This window comes from Pseudovirgaria hyperparasitica (assembly GCF_010093815.1).
Source record: "Pseudovirgaria hyperparasitica strain CBS 121739 unplaced genomic scaffold EJ05scaffold_11, whole genome shotgun sequence".
NCBI classification, from domain to species: Eukaryota; Fungi; Ascomycota; class Dothideomycetes; order Acrospermales; family Acrospermaceae; genus Pseudovirgaria; species Pseudovirgaria hyperparasitica.
The window spans coordinates 393,571-410,485 of NW_022985559.1; the positions used below are offsets into that span (position 1 = coordinate 393,571).

At 52.4% G+C, this 16,915-nt stretch overlaps 7 protein-coding genes and 1 non-coding gene across 8 annotated transcripts; 7 read left to right on the top strand and 1 right to left on the bottom strand.

Annotated features, from left to right (window-relative positions):
• Nucleotides 1-1,657: 1,657 nt before the first annotated feature.
• Nucleotides 1,658-3,019, top strand: EJ05DRAFT_441047 (NAD(P)-binding protein; the record flags this gene model as incomplete). Its single annotated transcript, XM_033741964.1, has 3 exons — nucleotides 1,658-1,868; nucleotides 1,980-2,295; nucleotides 2,404-3,019. 3 exons carry the CDS (start codon nucleotides 1,658-1,660, stop codon nucleotides 3,017-3,019), a joined length of 1,143 nt encoding a protein of 380 aa, XP_033598853.1.
• A 361-nt stretch (nucleotides 3,020-3,380) lies between these two features.
• Nucleotides 3,381-4,645, top strand: EJ05DRAFT_477562 (uncharacterized protein). The gene is made up of 2 exons (XM_033744273.1): nucleotides 3,381-3,774; nucleotides 3,834-4,645. Exons 1-2 carry the CDS (start codon nucleotides 3,413-3,415, stop codon nucleotides 4,330-4,332), a joined length of 861 nt encoding a protein of 286 aa, XP_033598854.1. The 5' UTR covers nucleotides 3,381-3,412; the 3' UTR covers nucleotides 4,333-4,645.
• Nucleotides 4,646-4,674: 29 nt separating this feature from the next.
• On the top strand, nucleotides 4,675-7,937 carry EJ05DRAFT_539379 (beta-glucosidase-like protein; the record flags this gene model as incomplete). The annotated part of the gene is made up of 3 exons (XM_033749512.1): nucleotides 4,675-5,477; nucleotides 5,539-6,609; nucleotides 6,677-7,937. Exons 1-3 carry the CDS (start codon nucleotides 5,131-5,133, stop codon nucleotides 7,935-7,937), a joined length of 2,679 nt encoding a protein of 892 aa, XP_033598855.1. The 5' UTR covers nucleotides 4,675-5,130.
• A 209-nt stretch (nucleotides 7,938-8,146) lies between these two features.
• EJ05DRAFT_t54 lies at nucleotides 8,147-8,220 on the top strand. The gene has a single exon. It is a non-coding gene; the product is annotated as a tRNA-Val (tRNA).
• Nucleotides 8,221-8,688: 468 nt separating this feature from the next.
• On the bottom strand, nucleotides 8,689-9,692 carry EJ05DRAFT_501909 (uncharacterized protein; the record flags this gene model as incomplete). The annotated part of the gene is made up of 5 exons (XM_033747177.1): nucleotides 8,689-8,942; nucleotides 8,998-9,082; nucleotides 9,131-9,258; nucleotides 9,312-9,437; nucleotides 9,500-9,692. The coding sequence occupies 5 exons, from the start codon at nucleotides 9,690-9,692 to the stop codon at nucleotides 8,689-8,691; spliced, it is 786 nt and encodes a 261-aa protein (XP_033598856.1).
• A 2,175-nt stretch (nucleotides 9,693-11,867) lies between these two features.
• On the top strand, nucleotides 11,868-13,517 carry EJ05DRAFT_64279 (uncharacterized protein). The gene is made up of 3 exons (XM_033749836.1): nucleotides 11,868-12,216; nucleotides 12,291-12,382; nucleotides 12,430-13,517. Exons 1-3 carry the CDS (start codon nucleotides 12,033-12,035, stop codon nucleotides 13,258-13,260), a joined length of 1,107 nt encoding a protein of 368 aa, XP_033598857.1. The 5' UTR covers nucleotides 11,868-12,032; the 3' UTR covers nucleotides 13,261-13,517.
• On the top strand, nucleotides 13,518-14,893 carry EJ05DRAFT_64348 (S-adenosyl-L-methionine-dependent methyltransferase). Its single transcript, XM_033749838.1, has 3 exons — nucleotides 13,518-13,955; nucleotides 14,007-14,555; nucleotides 14,607-14,893. Exons 1-3 carry the CDS (start codon nucleotides 13,775-13,777, stop codon nucleotides 14,735-14,737), a joined length of 861 nt encoding a protein of 286 aa, XP_033598858.1. The 5' UTR covers nucleotides 13,518-13,774; the 3' UTR covers nucleotides 14,738-14,893.
• Nucleotides 14,894-15,175: 282 nt separating this feature from the next.
• Nucleotides 15,176-16,570, top strand: EJ05DRAFT_64281 (barwin-like endoglucanase). Its single transcript, XM_033749837.1, has 3 exons — nucleotides 15,176-16,043; nucleotides 16,095-16,276; nucleotides 16,333-16,570. The coding sequence occupies exons 1-3, from the start codon at nucleotides 15,564-15,566 to the stop codon at nucleotides 16,490-16,492; spliced, it is 822 nt and encodes a 273-aa protein (XP_033598859.1). The 5' UTR covers nucleotides 15,176-15,563; the 3' UTR covers nucleotides 16,493-16,570.
• Nucleotides 16,571-16,915: the final 345 nt, after the last annotated feature.

Below are 16,915 nucleotides of genomic sequence, written 5' to 3' on the forward strand. Positions count from 1 at the left end.
TACTAATTACAGAAACCTCTGATCATAGCTAAAGGGGAAGATGGATAATAAGGGTGTAGCGAGGAGATAAAGGAACGGAAAAGGAAAAGAAAAGAAAAGAAAAGGCTAGAAAAGGCTAGGTGTGTAGAATAAAGAAAATACTGTTGTGTGCATGTCCAGCCAGGCACGCTGGTTGGTGCATCTAAGGATGATTAATTAGTAGGTTTGATGGAATGGTTCAGTCGATCTGACTAGCGTGGTCTGGGGTAGTTAATTACATCCATTCCTGATGATTATCTACCTGAAATTAATTAATTACAGGGGCGGTCGAGGGTTTGGATTGGGTGGATCTGGACGAGTGCCTGTGTGGTAGGTTGGAATGTCAAGGACTTTCCTCTTTCCTAGTTGGGGTTGGTCGTGTGTGCTTCTTTCGGCTTAGGGCTGGAGTGGATGAATGGAGTAGGGAGTGAGGAGTGGACATGCGGCGGGGACATGTGTATAACTGACCGATTAAAAAGGTAAATACCACGGGGAGGCCAGTCCGGTATCTAAAACATCCCCACTACGTCTGCGCCTCTGCACACGAGGCTTTCTCACACGTCCAGTGTACTTTAATGTTTCCAAACGCTCTAAACAAAGATTTACAGAGACAAACAAATGCCATCACAATCCACTAAACACACACACATCAAAAATAGCAAAAGCACCAAAGTCTCCCGCCCAGAACAGCAGGTACACGCGAACCTTTCGTCTCTCTCTGCACGTCTGTCTGCCTGTCCGTCTATCTACTTAATTACCTAATCAGACGTCAAAGCCAGTTCCATCCAATCCATCCTGCTGTCCCAAAGAAGCCTAGCTCCCGCGCCCCCCTCCACATGTTCTGTCAACTAACTACTTACCCCGCCCCCGCATTTCTGCAAGAGGAAGACAAGACAAGAACCCCGCGCGCGCGGCTCGGGAAGCGTAGACGTGGTGAACGGCAGCTTGTGGCGGCAGTGGTGCAGGCGGGGACTGAATGGACAAGTCACTGCGGCTTTGCACGGTTGGCCTTGTTGGACTGGCTGGAGAGGGATTTGTTTGGTCTGGGATCTGTTGACTGGATGGATGGTGGAGTGAGGGCATAGATGGGTTGAGTGAGTTAAGGGGGTTTGCGCACGCGCTGAATGCAGGGTGACGAGGTGGGCGGGACGTGCAGGGTGATAAGGCGAGACGAGTGGCAGGCATAGATACAGAGGTACAGATTGAGAAGATGGACATGCAGACAAACAAACAAACAGACGGACAAACACACAGATGATAACAACAGCGGCAACACTCGGCCAGAACGGCGCAGTAGTTCATTCACCAGCCCGACCACGATGCCGACGAATGATCCATGCAGCCTGATCACCGCAAACAACATCTAGCTACTCGGTACATCTTCTCGGTCCCAGCGGATGCTGCCCCCCCCCTTTTGCCCGCACGCACGAATGCCATCTCCACCTAGGGCAGTTATACCCCAGTGCCACTCCAGGCCTTAACTAGGCGTCTGGGCATCTGCGCAGAAGGAATAAGACCGGTGCATGTCCCTGCTCGGCTCTGTCGTCAGAAGTACCAATCCGGCCACAACGAGAGCACGACACTATCGTATAATACTCAATCCCCTCACATACCGGAAACACAGAGTCCAGGGCCAAACATGGCGACCAAGACAAAGGCAATCGTCTCCTACGACACCCACGCCAACGGCGGCTGGCGAATGGAAGATGTAACCGTCCGCGCACCCGGCGAGGGCGAGCTCCTGGTCGAGATGGTGGGGTCAGGCATCTGCCACACCGACGTGCTGGTCGGCGGTCTCCCGGGCGGCGCGGCGCCAATTGCGTTTTATCCGCGTGTTCTGGGGCATGAAGGTGTGTGTGTTTTTCTCATTTCACCGCGAACAGCACCCTATACGCCGCTTTCCGTCTTCATCATAATCATCAGAGACCCGTGCAACTGACAGAATTTGTTTGGATTTACAGGAGGCGGCTACGTCAAGAGCATCGGCCCGGGCGTCACAGTCGCCGAGCCGGGCGATCCGGTGCTGCTATCCTACGCCTTCTGCCAGAGCTGCGCAATCTGCACGGCCGGCCACCACTCGCACTGCCCGGAGTTTGCGGCGCTGAATTTCGCGGGCCCGTACGCCACGTTTACGGACAAGGAGGGGGCGGATATCTCGGGGCATTTCTTCGGGCAGTCGAGCTTTGCACACTTGTCCGTTGTGAAGCAGTGTAGTGTTGTTAATGCCAAGGGCCTGGTGAGGGATAGGCGGGAGCTGCAGCTGTTTTCGCCGCTTGGGTATGTGATTTCTCTGTTTGATTCGATTATGGTTGAGTCGGTTCGATTCGATTCTCAGGGGGAAAGGGGAAAGGGGGTTACGACATGAAGCAGACTGACGCTCCGCAGATGCGGCATCCAGACCGGCGCCGGCACAATCATCAACGCCGCCAAGGCAACCCCCGACGACATCGTCGTCGTCATGGGCCTCGGCGGCGTCGGCCTCAGCGCCATCATGGCCGCCAAAATCCAGCGCTGCCGCATGATAATCGGCCTCGACCGCGTGCCCTCCCGCCTCGCCCTCGCCCACGACCTCGGCGCAACCCACACCATCAACGGCTCCACCCTCGACCCCTCCAAAACCCTCGTCGAAACCGTCAAAGCCCTCGCCGAAGGCCACGGCCCCACCGTCACAGTCGACACCACGGGCGTGCCCGCCCTGATCCGCGACGGCATCCAGTTCACGCGCAACTGCGGGCGCATCCTGCAGGTTGGCAGCGCGCCCTTTGACTTCAATCTCGAGCTCAACACGTTTGAGTTTATGATGAGCGGGAAGCAGTTTCTGGGCGCGATTGAGGGCCAGGCGTATCCGCCGGAGTTTGTGCCGAGGATGATTGGCTGGTATCGCGAGGGCAGGTTTCCGATTGAGCGGTTTATGAAGTTGATTCCGGCGGGGGAGTTTGAGCTGGGCTTGCGGGAGATGCATGATGGGACGACGATTAAGCCGATTTTGTGCTGGTCGTAGGGGTGCCGGGGGGGGGGGTTGTTGCGGTGAAATGCTCTTCTTCTTTTTTCGATGCTAATTGATCATTTCAGAGATTTGAACCTGACGGTGTAGCCAATGTAGGCTTGCATTAATGTAGTAGTATCGCAGTATGAGATACCGTGAAGCTATTCATAACATGTGCCATTCATGGTTATTCAAATTTTAGTTATTTTGGAATGAGTTGCTCTGTAGATGGCCGCACGTAGTTAACTTTACCAGTGTCTACCTACATATAAAGTTCAGGCCTCCTTCGGGGAAAACGTAATCACGGAGACCCGGTCCGGAAGTGGGTACGTACCGACTAGCCGATCCAGGCAGCCAACAAGTCCGGGAAACGTATCTTCAACATCTGCAAACGTCCCATGCCAAAGCATGTCGTTCCCCCAAGCAGCGCCGCCCAAGAAGCCCCTCGACGAGTTCGTTCGTCTAGCGGATAATGTCTTGCTGTACGCGCCCTCCTCCTCCTCTGGTGCGGGCAACAACGTGTCCAATGACATGCTCATCGTGTCGTGCACGTGGATGGGCGCAGCATCGAAGCACATAGCAAAGTACACAGATGGATACAAGACGCTCTTCCCGTCCGCCGCAATCCTGCTAGTCCGCAATAACCTGTCAGACATGCTGTTCGCGTCCAGGGCCGACAAACGACTCGACCCCGCGCTGTCCGTCATCAGGAAATATGCGCAGACACGACATTCCAAAGCGCCGCCCATGATCCTCATCCACTCGTTCAGGTGAGAGCGGACCCGACAATAGCCCAATTCTCAACCCCAGACTAAGTTAACACCCCCAGCAACGGCGGCGCAAACCAACTCATCAGCCTCTCAACCCTCTTCCTCGCCGCCGAACACCGGCCCATCCCCGCCCGCGCCCTCATCCTCGACAGCAGCCCCGGCACCGCAACCTGGCAGCGCAGCCACGCGGCCATCACCCTCAGCCTCCCGCGCAACAACCCGCTCATCCGCATCCTCGGCGCCCTCCTCGTCCACGCCCTGCTCCTCGCCGTCGCACTCTACCACATCCTCACCCGCTCCGAGCACCGCATCACTACTAACAACAGACTGCTGAATGACCCGGCGCTGGTGGATCGGCGGGCCAGGCGCGTGTATGCCTATTCGAGGGCGGATGTCATGGTTGGGTGGGAGGATGTGGAGAGGCATGCGGGGGTGGCGCGGGAGAAGGGGTGGGGGGTGGAGTTGGTGCGGTTTGAGGGGAGTGCGCATGCCGGGCATGTGTTGGAGGATAGGGCGAGGTATTGGGCGGCGGTTGAGCGGGCTTGGGGGGGTGCATGAGGGGACGCTGTGTGTCTGTCTGCGTGAGAGGAGGCTGGTTGTGGGCGGAATGGGTTGGATTGGAGTGGGTGGGATAGTCAGAGTTTGGGATGATGTTGTTGATGTGTGCACTTTGGGATGATATATGGGTTGATTTGAGGCTATTTGGGTTATTATAGGCGTTGGTAATTAGCTAATGGTGCTTGTATTTATGTAGGGTTTTTCATGCTGGTGTTCGTAGGTACTAATTAAGTTAGATCTTACCAGTAGTAGGTACCTTACTGGGATTCAAGGTTATGTAAGCCAGATGAGCACATGAATCCACTTCCTTGGCATGGAAGCCATCACATCTTCTCTTTGTCAACGACAACAACCATTTTCCCGCCTGTATCACCAAGACTTGTCTATATCCATCGTGATATTATCGTCCCCATCGCAGCCCAACATGTCCACGTCCGAGAGGTCCTGCCACTTACAGCTCTTCCCCCTTGAGACATCCATACCGCCACGTCCTCGGTTAGCCGAAGTCCAAGGTGCTGTGCTTTAAATTAGCCAACTGGGGGCGATCCCATCTCTGTTTTGGCGTTACCCGATCTCGTTTACGCCGCGACTGAGGATGATCTGCATTCAGGCTTCGCCGGACCGGGTATGGTACAGGGGCGCTCTCTCTGGCTTTCCGACGTGTTAATGCACGCTGTTAATTATGTACGAGGTGGGTTCTTATATCAATCAAGATGGATCTCACTTTTCGTGTCATGATGCGTGTGTGAGACTGCTCCGCCTTGATGTTTTTGAATCGTGATTGAAGTTGTTGCCATCATGTTCTGTCAAGGTTTCCTTTGTTTATGGTTCTGTGTTCTGGTATCATGTATCGCCGGTGCGGTCGCGTCTACGCCCTCCGAGGGATCCACCCAAGCACTGTATGAACGCGCGCCTGTTCCAGATGGGTACTCCTCGCCCTCGTATTACCCTACCCCGAACGGCGGGTGGGCCACGGACTGGCAGGACGCGTACGAACGAGCCGCAGTCATCGTCCGCAACATGACACTGGCCGAGAAAACGAACATCACGACCGGAACAGGATACTTCATGGGCCGGTGTGTTGGCAACACGGGCTCGGCGCCGGCGAAGAATATGCCCCAACTCTGTCTTCAGGATGGACCTCTGTAAGTTCCCCCGGTATTGTGTTGCAATAGGCCTTGTGTGTTGATGGCAGAATCCCCAAAGCGGCGTCCGGTCTACCGACAATGTGACTGCGTTCCCGGCTGGCATCACGGTCGGCGCAACGTGGGATAAGGACCTGCTGTATCGACGCGGTCTCGCGATCGGGGAGGAATTCCGCGGCAAGGGCGCCAACGTCCATCTCGGTCCCAGCGTCGGGCCTCTCGGCCGCAAGCCACGCGGCGGTCGAGGCTGGGAGGGCTTCGGATCAGACCCGGTGCTCCAGGCCGTCGGCGCGCGGGAGACGATCCGCGGCGTGCAGGAGCGTGGCGTGATAGCGACGATCAAGCACTTCATCGGCAACGAGCAGGAGCAGTACCGGATGTACAATCTCGTGCAGCCGGGGTACAGCTCGAATATCGACGGCAGGACGCTGCACGAGCTGTACCTGTGGCCGTTCGCGGAGGGGGTCCGGGCAGGGGTTGGCGCGGTCATGGCTGCGTACAACGACGTGAATGGCTCTGCGACGTCGCAGAATGCGTATCTGCTTAACGGGGTACTGAAGGACGAGCTTGGGTTCCAGGGCTTCGTCATGACGGATTGGTTGTCGCAGATCTCGGGTGTTGCTGCTGCTCTGGCCGGGCTGGACATGAGTATGCCTGGAGACGGCGGGATCGTAGGGATCCCGCTGCTCGGAGGCGCATGGTTTGCAGATGAGCTCTCGGAGGCGGTGCTGAACGGCTCGGTCCCGGTCTCACGCGTCAACGACATGGCGACCAGAGTCGTTGCGACGTGGCTGAAGATGGGCCAGGACCAGGACTACCCTGCGCCAAACTACTCGTCTTTCACGGCGGACCGCGAGGGCCCGTTGTATGCTGGCGCTCCGCTGACATCGCCTAGGGGTGTGGTCAATGAGTATGTCAATGTGCAAGGGGATCATGCCGAGCTTGCCCGCGATATTGCTCAGGATGCGATAACGCTGCTGAAGAATGAAGGGGGGATTCTGCCTCTTGAGACAAGCACGCCGTTGAAAGTCTTTGGTGACGATGCGCAGGCGAATCCGGACGGGATTAATTCGTGCTCGGATAGAGGCTGTAATAAGGGGACGCTGGGTATGGGATGGGGTTCGGGAACAGCGTGAGTAGTCCAGGCTTCTGTGTTGTTGAAGTGATCTGTATCGTTCTCTTGGCTCATTTTGTTGCAGAAACTACCCTTATTTCGATTCCCCGATCGATGCAATACGAAGCCAAGCCAGCAATGTTACCTACTCGTCGAGCAACACCTTTCCTTCGAACGTTGTAGCCTCCCCGGGAGACGTAGCGTTGGTATTCATCAACTCGGATTCGGGCGAGAACTACATCACTGTCGAGACCAATCCGGGAGATCGTACGACCGCAGGTCTGTACTCCTGGTACGGCGGTGATGATCTGGTCAAAGCAGCTGCGGCAAAGTACGAAAACGTGGTGGTCATCATCCACACAGTCGGACCCATAATCCTAGAGAACTGGCACTCCTTACCGAGCGTGAAGGGTATCATTATAGCCCACCTCCCTGGACAAGAAGCCGGACAATCACTGACCAACGTCCTCTTTGGCCACGTATCTCCATCCGGACATCTTCCATACACCATCCCCGTCTCCGAAGACGACTACCCAGACAGCGTCAATCTCATCGGAGGCCTACAGCTCGGCCAAGTCCAAGACACATACACCGAAGGCCTCTACATCGACTACCGCCACTTCAACAAAGCCGGCATCAAGCCCCGCTACGCCTTCGGCCACGGCCTCTCCTACACCACATTCTCCTACTCCAACGCCACCCTCACCCTCTCCACCCCCCTCTCCGAAACCCCTCCCGCTCCTCCCACTAAACCCTCCACCCCAACATACCCAAACACCCGCCCGGCCCCCTCGGAAGTCTACTTCCCCCCCAACTTCCCCCGCATCGACCGCTACATCTACTCCTACATGGACGCCGCCGCCGCCGACCTCGCCGCCGCCATCAACCCCTCCTCAACCCCCTACCCCTACCCACAAAACTACACAACCACCCAACCACCCACCCACCCCCCCGCCGGCGGCTCCCCAGGCGGCAACCCCGCGCTTTGGGACACAATCTACACGCTCGCCCTCACCATCACAAACACCGGCTCCCGGCCCGGCAGGGCCGTCGCACAGGCATACGTCCAATTCCCCGACGGGTTCCCCCACGACACCCCCGTCATCCAGCTGCGCGATTTCGCAAAGACGGCGGTGCTGGCGCCCGGCGAGGGTCAGACTGTGCGGTTGCGCATCACGCGCAAGGATGTGAGTGTTTGGGATGTGCGGAGGCGGAATTGGGTTGCGGGTGGGGGTGAGGGTGGTGGGTATACGGTTTGGGTTGGCGGGAGTTCGGATCGGTTGGAGGTGAGGTGTGTGGGTGAGGGGAGTTGTGATGTTGGGGCGAGGGGGCCGGTGGATGGGTAGATGGGGTGGGTGGGTAGATAGAGGGGAGTGGTAGTAGTAGATTTATGGAGATTGGGATACCGGATGTTGATTTATCATGTGAATGGGACGGATTCGTGCATCTCAGTGAGTAAGAGGTGTAGTACCGAGTGCACGGGCACACGACCTCGCTTTTACGTATACTTTTGAAAAGGATATGATTTTGGTCCTGGAAGAAGCCTGCATGAAACGGTTTCGTGGTGTAGTTGGTTATCACGTCAGTCTAACACACTGAAGGTCCCCAGTTCGAGCCCGGGCGAAATCATTCATTTTGCTTTTCTACGGAGCAGCAACGCACTTGATCGATTTATCAAACCCAAGTCTTCGTGGGTGCTACATATAAATATATCTTTTGTGGGTTGCGCTAATTACTGTATGCGATTATGTGGGGATATTGCGGGGACTGGGGCGCTAAGCGTGTCTAGCGCGGCCGAGGAATTTCGGAGTAGTCAGACGGAAGACGTCCAACAGCGGTGTATTATACTTCGCCTGTTCATCTCGGATCTTTTGCATGGGACTCTCTATTGGGTTCGCGAACGCACTCAGACGCGTGAAAGTTTCCGTAAAGCTAACGTTAAATCGCAATCTTTCTCTGGGGCACGAGGGAAGGTGGATGATGGCTCTACAATGGCAACTAGAAGTGCATACGACTCATCATCCTTCCTCGATCGCTGAAACCTTGGACTTATTGCTATTCCACCCCATCTAACGTACAAACGCCTTGAGAACAATGTCAGTCATCACTAGCAACACGCCCCTGACGCAACTCCTTCTCGTAGGGTCCCGGCTTCACTTTATATTGGCGCTTCTTCAACGCTCTTTGCCGCGACCACTGATCAATGACGTCCCATTTGACGCAAGTCCGTTCTCCAGGGGAGCGTATCTCTTTATTCGGCAGCGACTTCGAATCGGCAATCCATGTGCCAACATACAGTGACACGTCGGGGTTGCACATGACTGTCCGTCGGATCCATTCGATGCAGTGCGCTGTTGTGTTGTTAGCTGTCAAAAAGCTTAATTGCTTTTTTGAGACTCCACTGACTGAGATGCTCTTCCGAGGCCGCCTCCATTTCTGCGGTTATATTGGGGTAGTAGTGAGATCGGAGGACCATTCTACGCAGTGCATCCTATGATTGGGTAAGAAGATGTCGTTGTATCATGGCGAGATGACGTACCAGACAGTGCAGTTCGTGAAAGAATGAGAACACTCCAATATATCTGCCATCATCGAGCTCCACGGTATCTTCGTTGACTACGATGTCTACCCTCTTCAACTCTTCCTCCGTTTGATAGATGTTCATGGCTAAATTCATCAGCTGCTCTGGATCCTTGCGTATGCAGCATTGCGATACATACGTTCTAATAGTCGTTCCCAATTCGGTTGCGTGTCATGGGGATCTCCTATGAATCCATCCTTCTTCACCTCGTCTGCCGTCGGGTACAGCGTCTGGCGCTCGTATGTCAAGAGACTTCGTAGGGGGGCTAGACTGCTATCAGCGATCTCATGCACAGTCGCCCGAGACTGGAAAATTAGAAATGCTCACAGTAGGACTGTGGTACGTAGCCGTGGTAGTACCAGGCTAATATGGCTATCGACGCTGTGATGTATACCGTGGAAAGAATGTTGAAGAGTCGCTGAAAGGAGAAAAGCTTTCGTGTCCGTGGCGTTTCCGGTATGTCGAGACTAGCATTACGGTCAAGCAGAGGTTGGTTGGATTCAACATCCTCGGCGCCCATCAGTGGTAGCTTAGACTCTTCCATTTCCTCCGTGATATATCTCAGCAGATTCCTCGAGTACGCTGATGGTGGAGCTCTGTCCTGGAGTAAGGTAACGGTAGAAGCATTTCAATCCAACAAAGAGTCGGTCAGTCCAGACTACTATCAACGCACGAGGAGCAGCTCACTTCGCAGGGTTGTCCTGTGAACTATGCAGCAATCTCTCGAATCGGAAACTTTGTCCGATGCGAAACGGCCCTATTTTGTGTCCGATATAGATGAGAGCAGGGCTCGACTGGTGTGATGAGACCCGTGACTGCAGGCTTTTTTATTACAGCTGTTGGTTGTTCCAGCTACTTCCTATAGATGATTTGCTGGGTCTCGCGGCGTTTGCATAAACTTGACAAGTAATACCCCCATCAGGACAAAGGTGCGAATGCATGACGATGTGGGACGTTGTGGATCAGCAAAATCTGTGCCAATCGAAGGAAATGCCGGGTCGATGCGTGGGTGATAGTGACACCAACGTCGTGAGCCTTGCCTCATAGTCCCACTCTATTGGCCTCGTTCGTCTAAGATCCAGACGTAAGGCCATACAGACAGCCTTGTATTTCAAGGCAGATAACTGTGCCGCATACCTACAGGCAGGCCGTTCTGGAGGCCTGTCTTCCCAGCCTATGACGAGGCCGGTAAGAAGCTTGTACTGGCTCCGTGCAACCTCACGTCCTGTTGACCTAAACGACATATTATAAGTATACTCCTTGCCACGGATACTGGCAGCCTCTGTTACTCACAACCACTACACCGACTTCTGACCTCAACCGTGTCGAGATTAAACTAGCAACCATGAAGATCATCATCTCTCTTCTGCTACTGGGCATATTGGGCGCTACTGCGGCACCGACGAGTATGTTATCACAGCCACGCAAGCAATTCTCAAAGGCTAACAGCTTCAAGAGAACCTCCTACGCGAAGACAATGAAGCTTTTGTTCCTATCGTTGCAGACGGAGGACTTGTAGAAGCGCGCGACTGAATGGTATGGACCCCTCCTTCTCTGTCCGTGACAGTGACAGTGCTAACAACTATTGTAGGTCGGACCGTCAATGCTCAATGATCGACATCTGAGGCTGAAACGCCGGCTATGCTCTTACCGAGGTTACATTGGGGGTGTTGAGTAGCAAATATTTAGTATTCTTTCTCGCAATCTACACTTTGTTTCCACCAAATCTGAGTCATTCAACGACATGTCGAAGTATTCTCCATTAAGTGGTAGGAAAGTGTCATCAGTCAAGAGTTGTGGGTAGAAGGATTGATATGTATATCCACTCAGTCTAATGCAGCGGTTCCATGTTGGTTATGAATGCAAGGTAGGTAAGAGACAGGGGCATCCAGTCTCGACTGTCATGACCTATGTTGACATTTCGACCAAATTTTCTTTTTCCACTTTTCAGGAATATGAGGCAACGAGACTATACCTTTTCACGTCCTAGTCGCCCTCTACCAACGACCTCAAATTCAATCTCACCCGCCCCATGTAGAGGGATAGGACCTGTCAAAGCCTCACACGAAGAGCGAGGAATATCCCGTCCTCTATACGAGAGTCGGAGAACTGTCTCACGACCTGGTTGATTATCGGAAATTCTGATACTGAGGCTGGTAGTGGCAGAGTGGATACTGAAGCCGTGTGGGGTCGTGACGGGCCGGAGTTGTACACGGTAGTTATTCACGGAAAGATGAAGCTCCCGGTCTATCCACATATACGAAGATGGGGGTTCATCAACGATGCAGGGCCGTTGACGATGGCCAGACGGGCCTCCCGAGAGGGATTCCAGTTTCTGTGCTGGGACAGGGACATGGATCAGGGGTGAGTAGCAAGGGTGACCGTTATCGGCTCCACACGATGCCTGTGATGCGTAACATCTTCGCTTACACTGTACAGGCTTACCTAGCAGCACTCCCTGCAGTATGGCTCTAAAACCTTGATCTCCTTCATCTCCCGTGCTGACGCCGTGTTCAGGCGCCTTCCCCATGCAAACAACATTGCGTTATGCTTACATCTCTAACCGGCCACGGTGTTGCACCGTCCCATGCCCTGTGCACACCGTTCTGGGATGACATCCTACGCCATGCTCTGTCCTCGTTTTCACTGTCTTGTCGCTACAGGGTCTTCTGTTCGCGGACGTGGCGTATTCTATCTCTTGTACAATCCTTTCGATCCCTTGAGCCTCTTAAATGGCTGGCCAGGTGCTTGAAGTTGACTAGCGCATCAACGTCTTCATCTCTAAAGATCAAAGCTTGTGGCAGTAGTTGTTGCCTCACGGTATCTCACTTTAGTGCCTCAGCATCTCCCATATTTCGCTATGGTGTACAACAACCCCGATGGCATCATTGCTGCCACTGTGATTGTGCAGTTTCTCGTCATTGGCATCGTATGTTTGCGGATCTTATCTCGACGCAAGCAAGAGAAAAAACGTCTCATCTCGGATTGGTTGATTTTGGCGGCCACGCTGATGTCTATGGGACTCGCGATTGCACAGATCTATGGTAAGAGGGGGTATATCCTCGAGCCTTTCTGGCATTAATTTGAGTGCACTCATACTGATTGGGATTTTTAATAGGAGCTGCGAATGGACCTTTGGGGTTACTGCTGGCTCCAAGGCTCAAAGCCGATCCGTCGCACGCGGCCGACATGGTTCAACTTCTCCGAGAAGTAAGTTCAAATATGCTCCTCCGAGTGAGAATGCTGACTCTCCAAAGTATAACTTCTCCTTCATTGTGATAGGCATAGCTGCAATCGGACTGATCAAGATATCTGTATCCCTGCTCTATTTACAGATATTCAGCACTCGTAACTTCCGACCGTATATTATAGGGTGGACCGTAATCATGGTCATATGGACCATCGGATTCCTACTCACCTTTCTTTCGCTCTGTGGAAGCCATGGAACACTAGCATCCTACAAGTTCACGAATGCGAAGACCGTGGACAAGTTCTGTGGGACGGAACGAGTAAAGCAGATGGACTTTGCACTTGTTGTGTCTGGTTCTATCACTGATCTGATAACTGTCATGCTACCAATACCCATGACATGGTCTCTTCAACTCTCCCTTCGACGGAAAATCTCGATCATTGGCATATTCTTGGTCGGTATGCTGTCTGTCGGAGCCAGTGTAGCCAGAACATACATCAGTCTGGACTCCAAATTCGGCAAAGGGACGCCCATGGACCAAGGCCTCGGAGTAACTGCGACCTGTCTGTGGACCCTGATAGAGATCCAACTTGGAATCCTAGCTGCCTGCTCGTTGACAATTCGACCTATTCTTCACGAAATTGCAGCCCATGGGCCGATCCACAGTCTTCTGACTTCGACAAGAAGTCTCCTGAGCGGAAGAGGCTCACAAGCTGATACTGGCGCCAGCAGCTTCACCGAGCTTGCCGACGGGAACTCTTTCCGTCGTCGGAGTGAGAGCCGAAGCAGAAATGGCTCTGCGAAATCCGGCATTGATCGTTACAATGATCCACTGCCGAAGAAGAATGGAGTTATACACGTTTCAACCGACTTTAGAGTGGACACCAGAGATGCTTGACTGTCCTTCTTGTGGTTAAGCGCCTAAATGTCTATCGCACGAAGTAGCCTGATCGATACATATATTTACCATCAGTGTTGGCTATATAATGATCGCAAATGGAATTTAGGGCACTACGGTGAAAAGGCAGTAAGAAAGTGCCATATATTAGATCAGTCGCATCAATACCATATCATCGCAATGCTCAAAGTATACATAGAGATCTCCCAAGCAATCATTGCGCAATACGATGTAACATAAGGAATGGTCAGCAGTCGCATCCGGTCTTAGCTGCCCCGAGTGCGAAACCGAAAGGCCTGTAAAGTGCTGGGGCGGCGCCACGGGATGACGAAGCCAGGATCAAGGATATCACAGACCACAATCCCTCGTCATCCTAGGGGAACAAGTATGCATGAGTCTGGCAACAAGCTGTGCCACTCAAGCATCGTACAGTGGAGCACCGAGTATCTCTCCGGCTACGTAACACCGCATCTAGCATTTCAGATAAATTCTACCAAGTGTCTTCATCGCAATCATGTCTATCAGCGTTGGCTCTCCGGAGTGGTACCGCCAGATGAAAGATGTGAAAAGTGATGTGGGCAGACTTACAATCAATCATTACGGATTCAAGCAAGCAGCGAACGGCGAGCTGATATTCGCGCCGCTTGACTTTTCCTCGGCACCTCGCAAAGTGCTTGATGTCGCGACAGCTGACGGTACGGAACCAGGACTCTAGTTGAGTGATTGTCCCTGATAGATAGACCTAGGATTATGGATGCGAGATGTGCAGTCCTCAATACCAGCGCCTCCACATGGCGAGCATGTCTTTGTCGGTACCGAAATCAACGAAGCATTCTTTCCCTCCTCTCATCCGGAGAACATCTCATTTGTCCTACAAGACATGAACAAACCCGGCCCAGAATCATGGAGCCAGGCGTTTGATCTCGTACACATGCGACTAGCATTGCTGGCTGCCACTTCGCCGCAAGCCGTGATCGAAGAACATATGAAGTACCTAAAGCCCGGCGCGTGGCTTGTGATTGGCGACTGTGACAGGGTTTGTCCGACGAGCGAAGCTGAGAACCCATACTACCATATGTTCTTCAAGGTCATGCGCGCAGTACTGACGAAGATGCGCGCGGATCCAGACGTGGCACTCAAGTCAAAGGCTTGGTTAGAAGAGGCCGGGTTCGAGGATGTACAAGAGCACATGGTCATGCGGCAAGTTGGCAAGAGGAATCCGGATGAAACCATGGCTGAAAAAGCAGCTGAATCTGATCTGATCATCACGGCGGGTATGGCAAATAACGCGAAAGGTGAATCGTAGATGCACACTTTGGGATGTGTAGTCCTGCTAACTTTGACAGGATTGGACTCGTCATTGAAACCCTATACTGATGAGATCTTGGATGATTTAGCAGCCAATTTGGGAAAGGAACTGAGAGATCAGGGAGCACTTTTTCCCATGCGGTTCATATGGGGTAGAAAGCCTCAATGAGCTTAGGCTTATGCTTGCTCAAGTACCTGTTCGTAACGGGTATATAGATTTATGATCTACGATGTCAAATGTGTTAACGGTATCCCAGCTGCATATCTGGCATTTCCAGGTCGTATGAATGCTTTGTCGAACATGGTGCGTCACTTAGTCGGCAACGCAGATTATCTCCGAAATCATATTTTGTTCTTGGAAGTGAGGATGAAGAACAGACAGTGTTGTTGATATGGTTGATTGTTGATCAACATTCACAACTGAATGAGTTTTTTCTGCGTGTAGAATTCCTGCCTGAGCAGAACCTACCAAGTTCGCATAATGGCTGACGACCCACCAACCGCGTTACTTCTCAAGCCGTGCATCATGATGCAAGGATACAGTGTTAATGCTGTTCACGGGAACACGAAGATCCTGGCGTGCAGCTGTGACACGACCAAATGCAGGACGTCGGCAGCAGGGCATCTCCACCTAAGTCGTCCCATCGTATCGAGTGGAGTCCACGTGGAAACAAGAATGCGGAGTGCATGCTGGGTATACGATCATAGTAAGCAAATATTAGATTGCAGCGCTGTGGGCTGAACAGAGCTATTCAGCTACCTAACAGGGCTAACTATTACACTCGATGGCGACTCGATGCTTACATTTAGCCTGGATATCATTTTCAGTGTATTGACGCCCGCACGACAGGAGAAATTTTCCGAGGCTGTAATCTAAGCATTTTTTCCAGTAACAGTACACAGCTCTATCAAGAACCATTCTTCCACGCTGTTTGTCCTTGGTCACGACGATCTTCCTGAATTGATCCTGCACACTGCTTCTTACTTTCGTTGTCATGAAATCGCGTCAACCAGCCACTGCCATGAAGCTCAGCATTAACTCATTAGCAATCTTCATTGTCGCAACATTATATACTAATGTCGCGGAAGTGCTCGCAGCCGAAGATACGTTGACTTTGACTGGCAGATACTGGGACTGCTGCAAACCATCATGCGGCTGGGACAATAAAGCAGACTTCGGAAGTCCTGTGCAATCCTGTGATGCGAGAAACAAACCTCTCTCAGATTTCAATGCCGGAACAGGGTGCAACGGTGGGACTGCATACGCATGCTCGAATCAATCCCCTTGGGCAGTGAATGACACTTTTGCATACGGCTTCGCTGGAACCTACCTCAAAGGTGTGCTGGAGGACGCCTGGTGCTGCTCTTGCTATGAGCTCAAATTCACGACTGGGAACTTGACCGGGAAAACTATGACTGTGCAGACGAGCAATACCGACTACGACGTTCTGAATGATAACATGTTTACCTTGGCGGCATGTATATCATCGTAGAAAGCAATGAGCCTCTACTAATGCTACTAATAGATACCAGGAGGTAATAACAGTGACTATGGTGCTTGTGATGGACAGTACAATATCGACAACAGCGTATTTGGGAGTAGCGGAACCGGAGTTAGCTCTGTCGAAGATTGCGATAACCTTCCAGATGCGCAGCAAGAAGGTTGCAGGTTTCGATTCACCTGGCTACAAGACATTGATAGACCACAGTAAGTATGAGTCCGAATAATTGAATGTTGTATACCAAAGACTCATCAGGTGACAGAGCGAACTTTCGACGAGTCCAATGTCCAGTGGAGTTGACAAACATTACGGGCTGCATACGCAACGACGATACAAACTTCGCTAACAGTGCTTCCCGACACGTATTTCCATCAACCTTGGTATCCAGTATTATATTCATGGGGCTCTTTCCTTTCATTTGAGAAAAATATATACAAAAATAATGCTCTCTCTGGGGCTTGATTTGCTACTGATCATATCCATAACATTCATGACACAATACTTCATGAATCTTAGCTTTATCATAACGATCGGATCAAACCTTGTCTACCCTCAGATCCGGGACTTGTGCTATCTCGCTAAATTTGGTTCTTTGTAACGTAATAAGCAGTCAACATACGGTCACATCTCTGAGGGGCCCCTGAATCAGCCAATAGAATGATTCTGACCGCGTGGGGTTCAAGTGCAGCACTCATTACGATTATCTTGCCAACTACACGATCTATAAGCCCGAAAACATCGGTTAGAAGATCCGTGGCGTATACCGCATATGCCAATTGCGGGATTGCGCATCTTGTGTGAGACCCCTTGGAACTTTTACATCGTGCCCTCCAACCTGGCGTCCA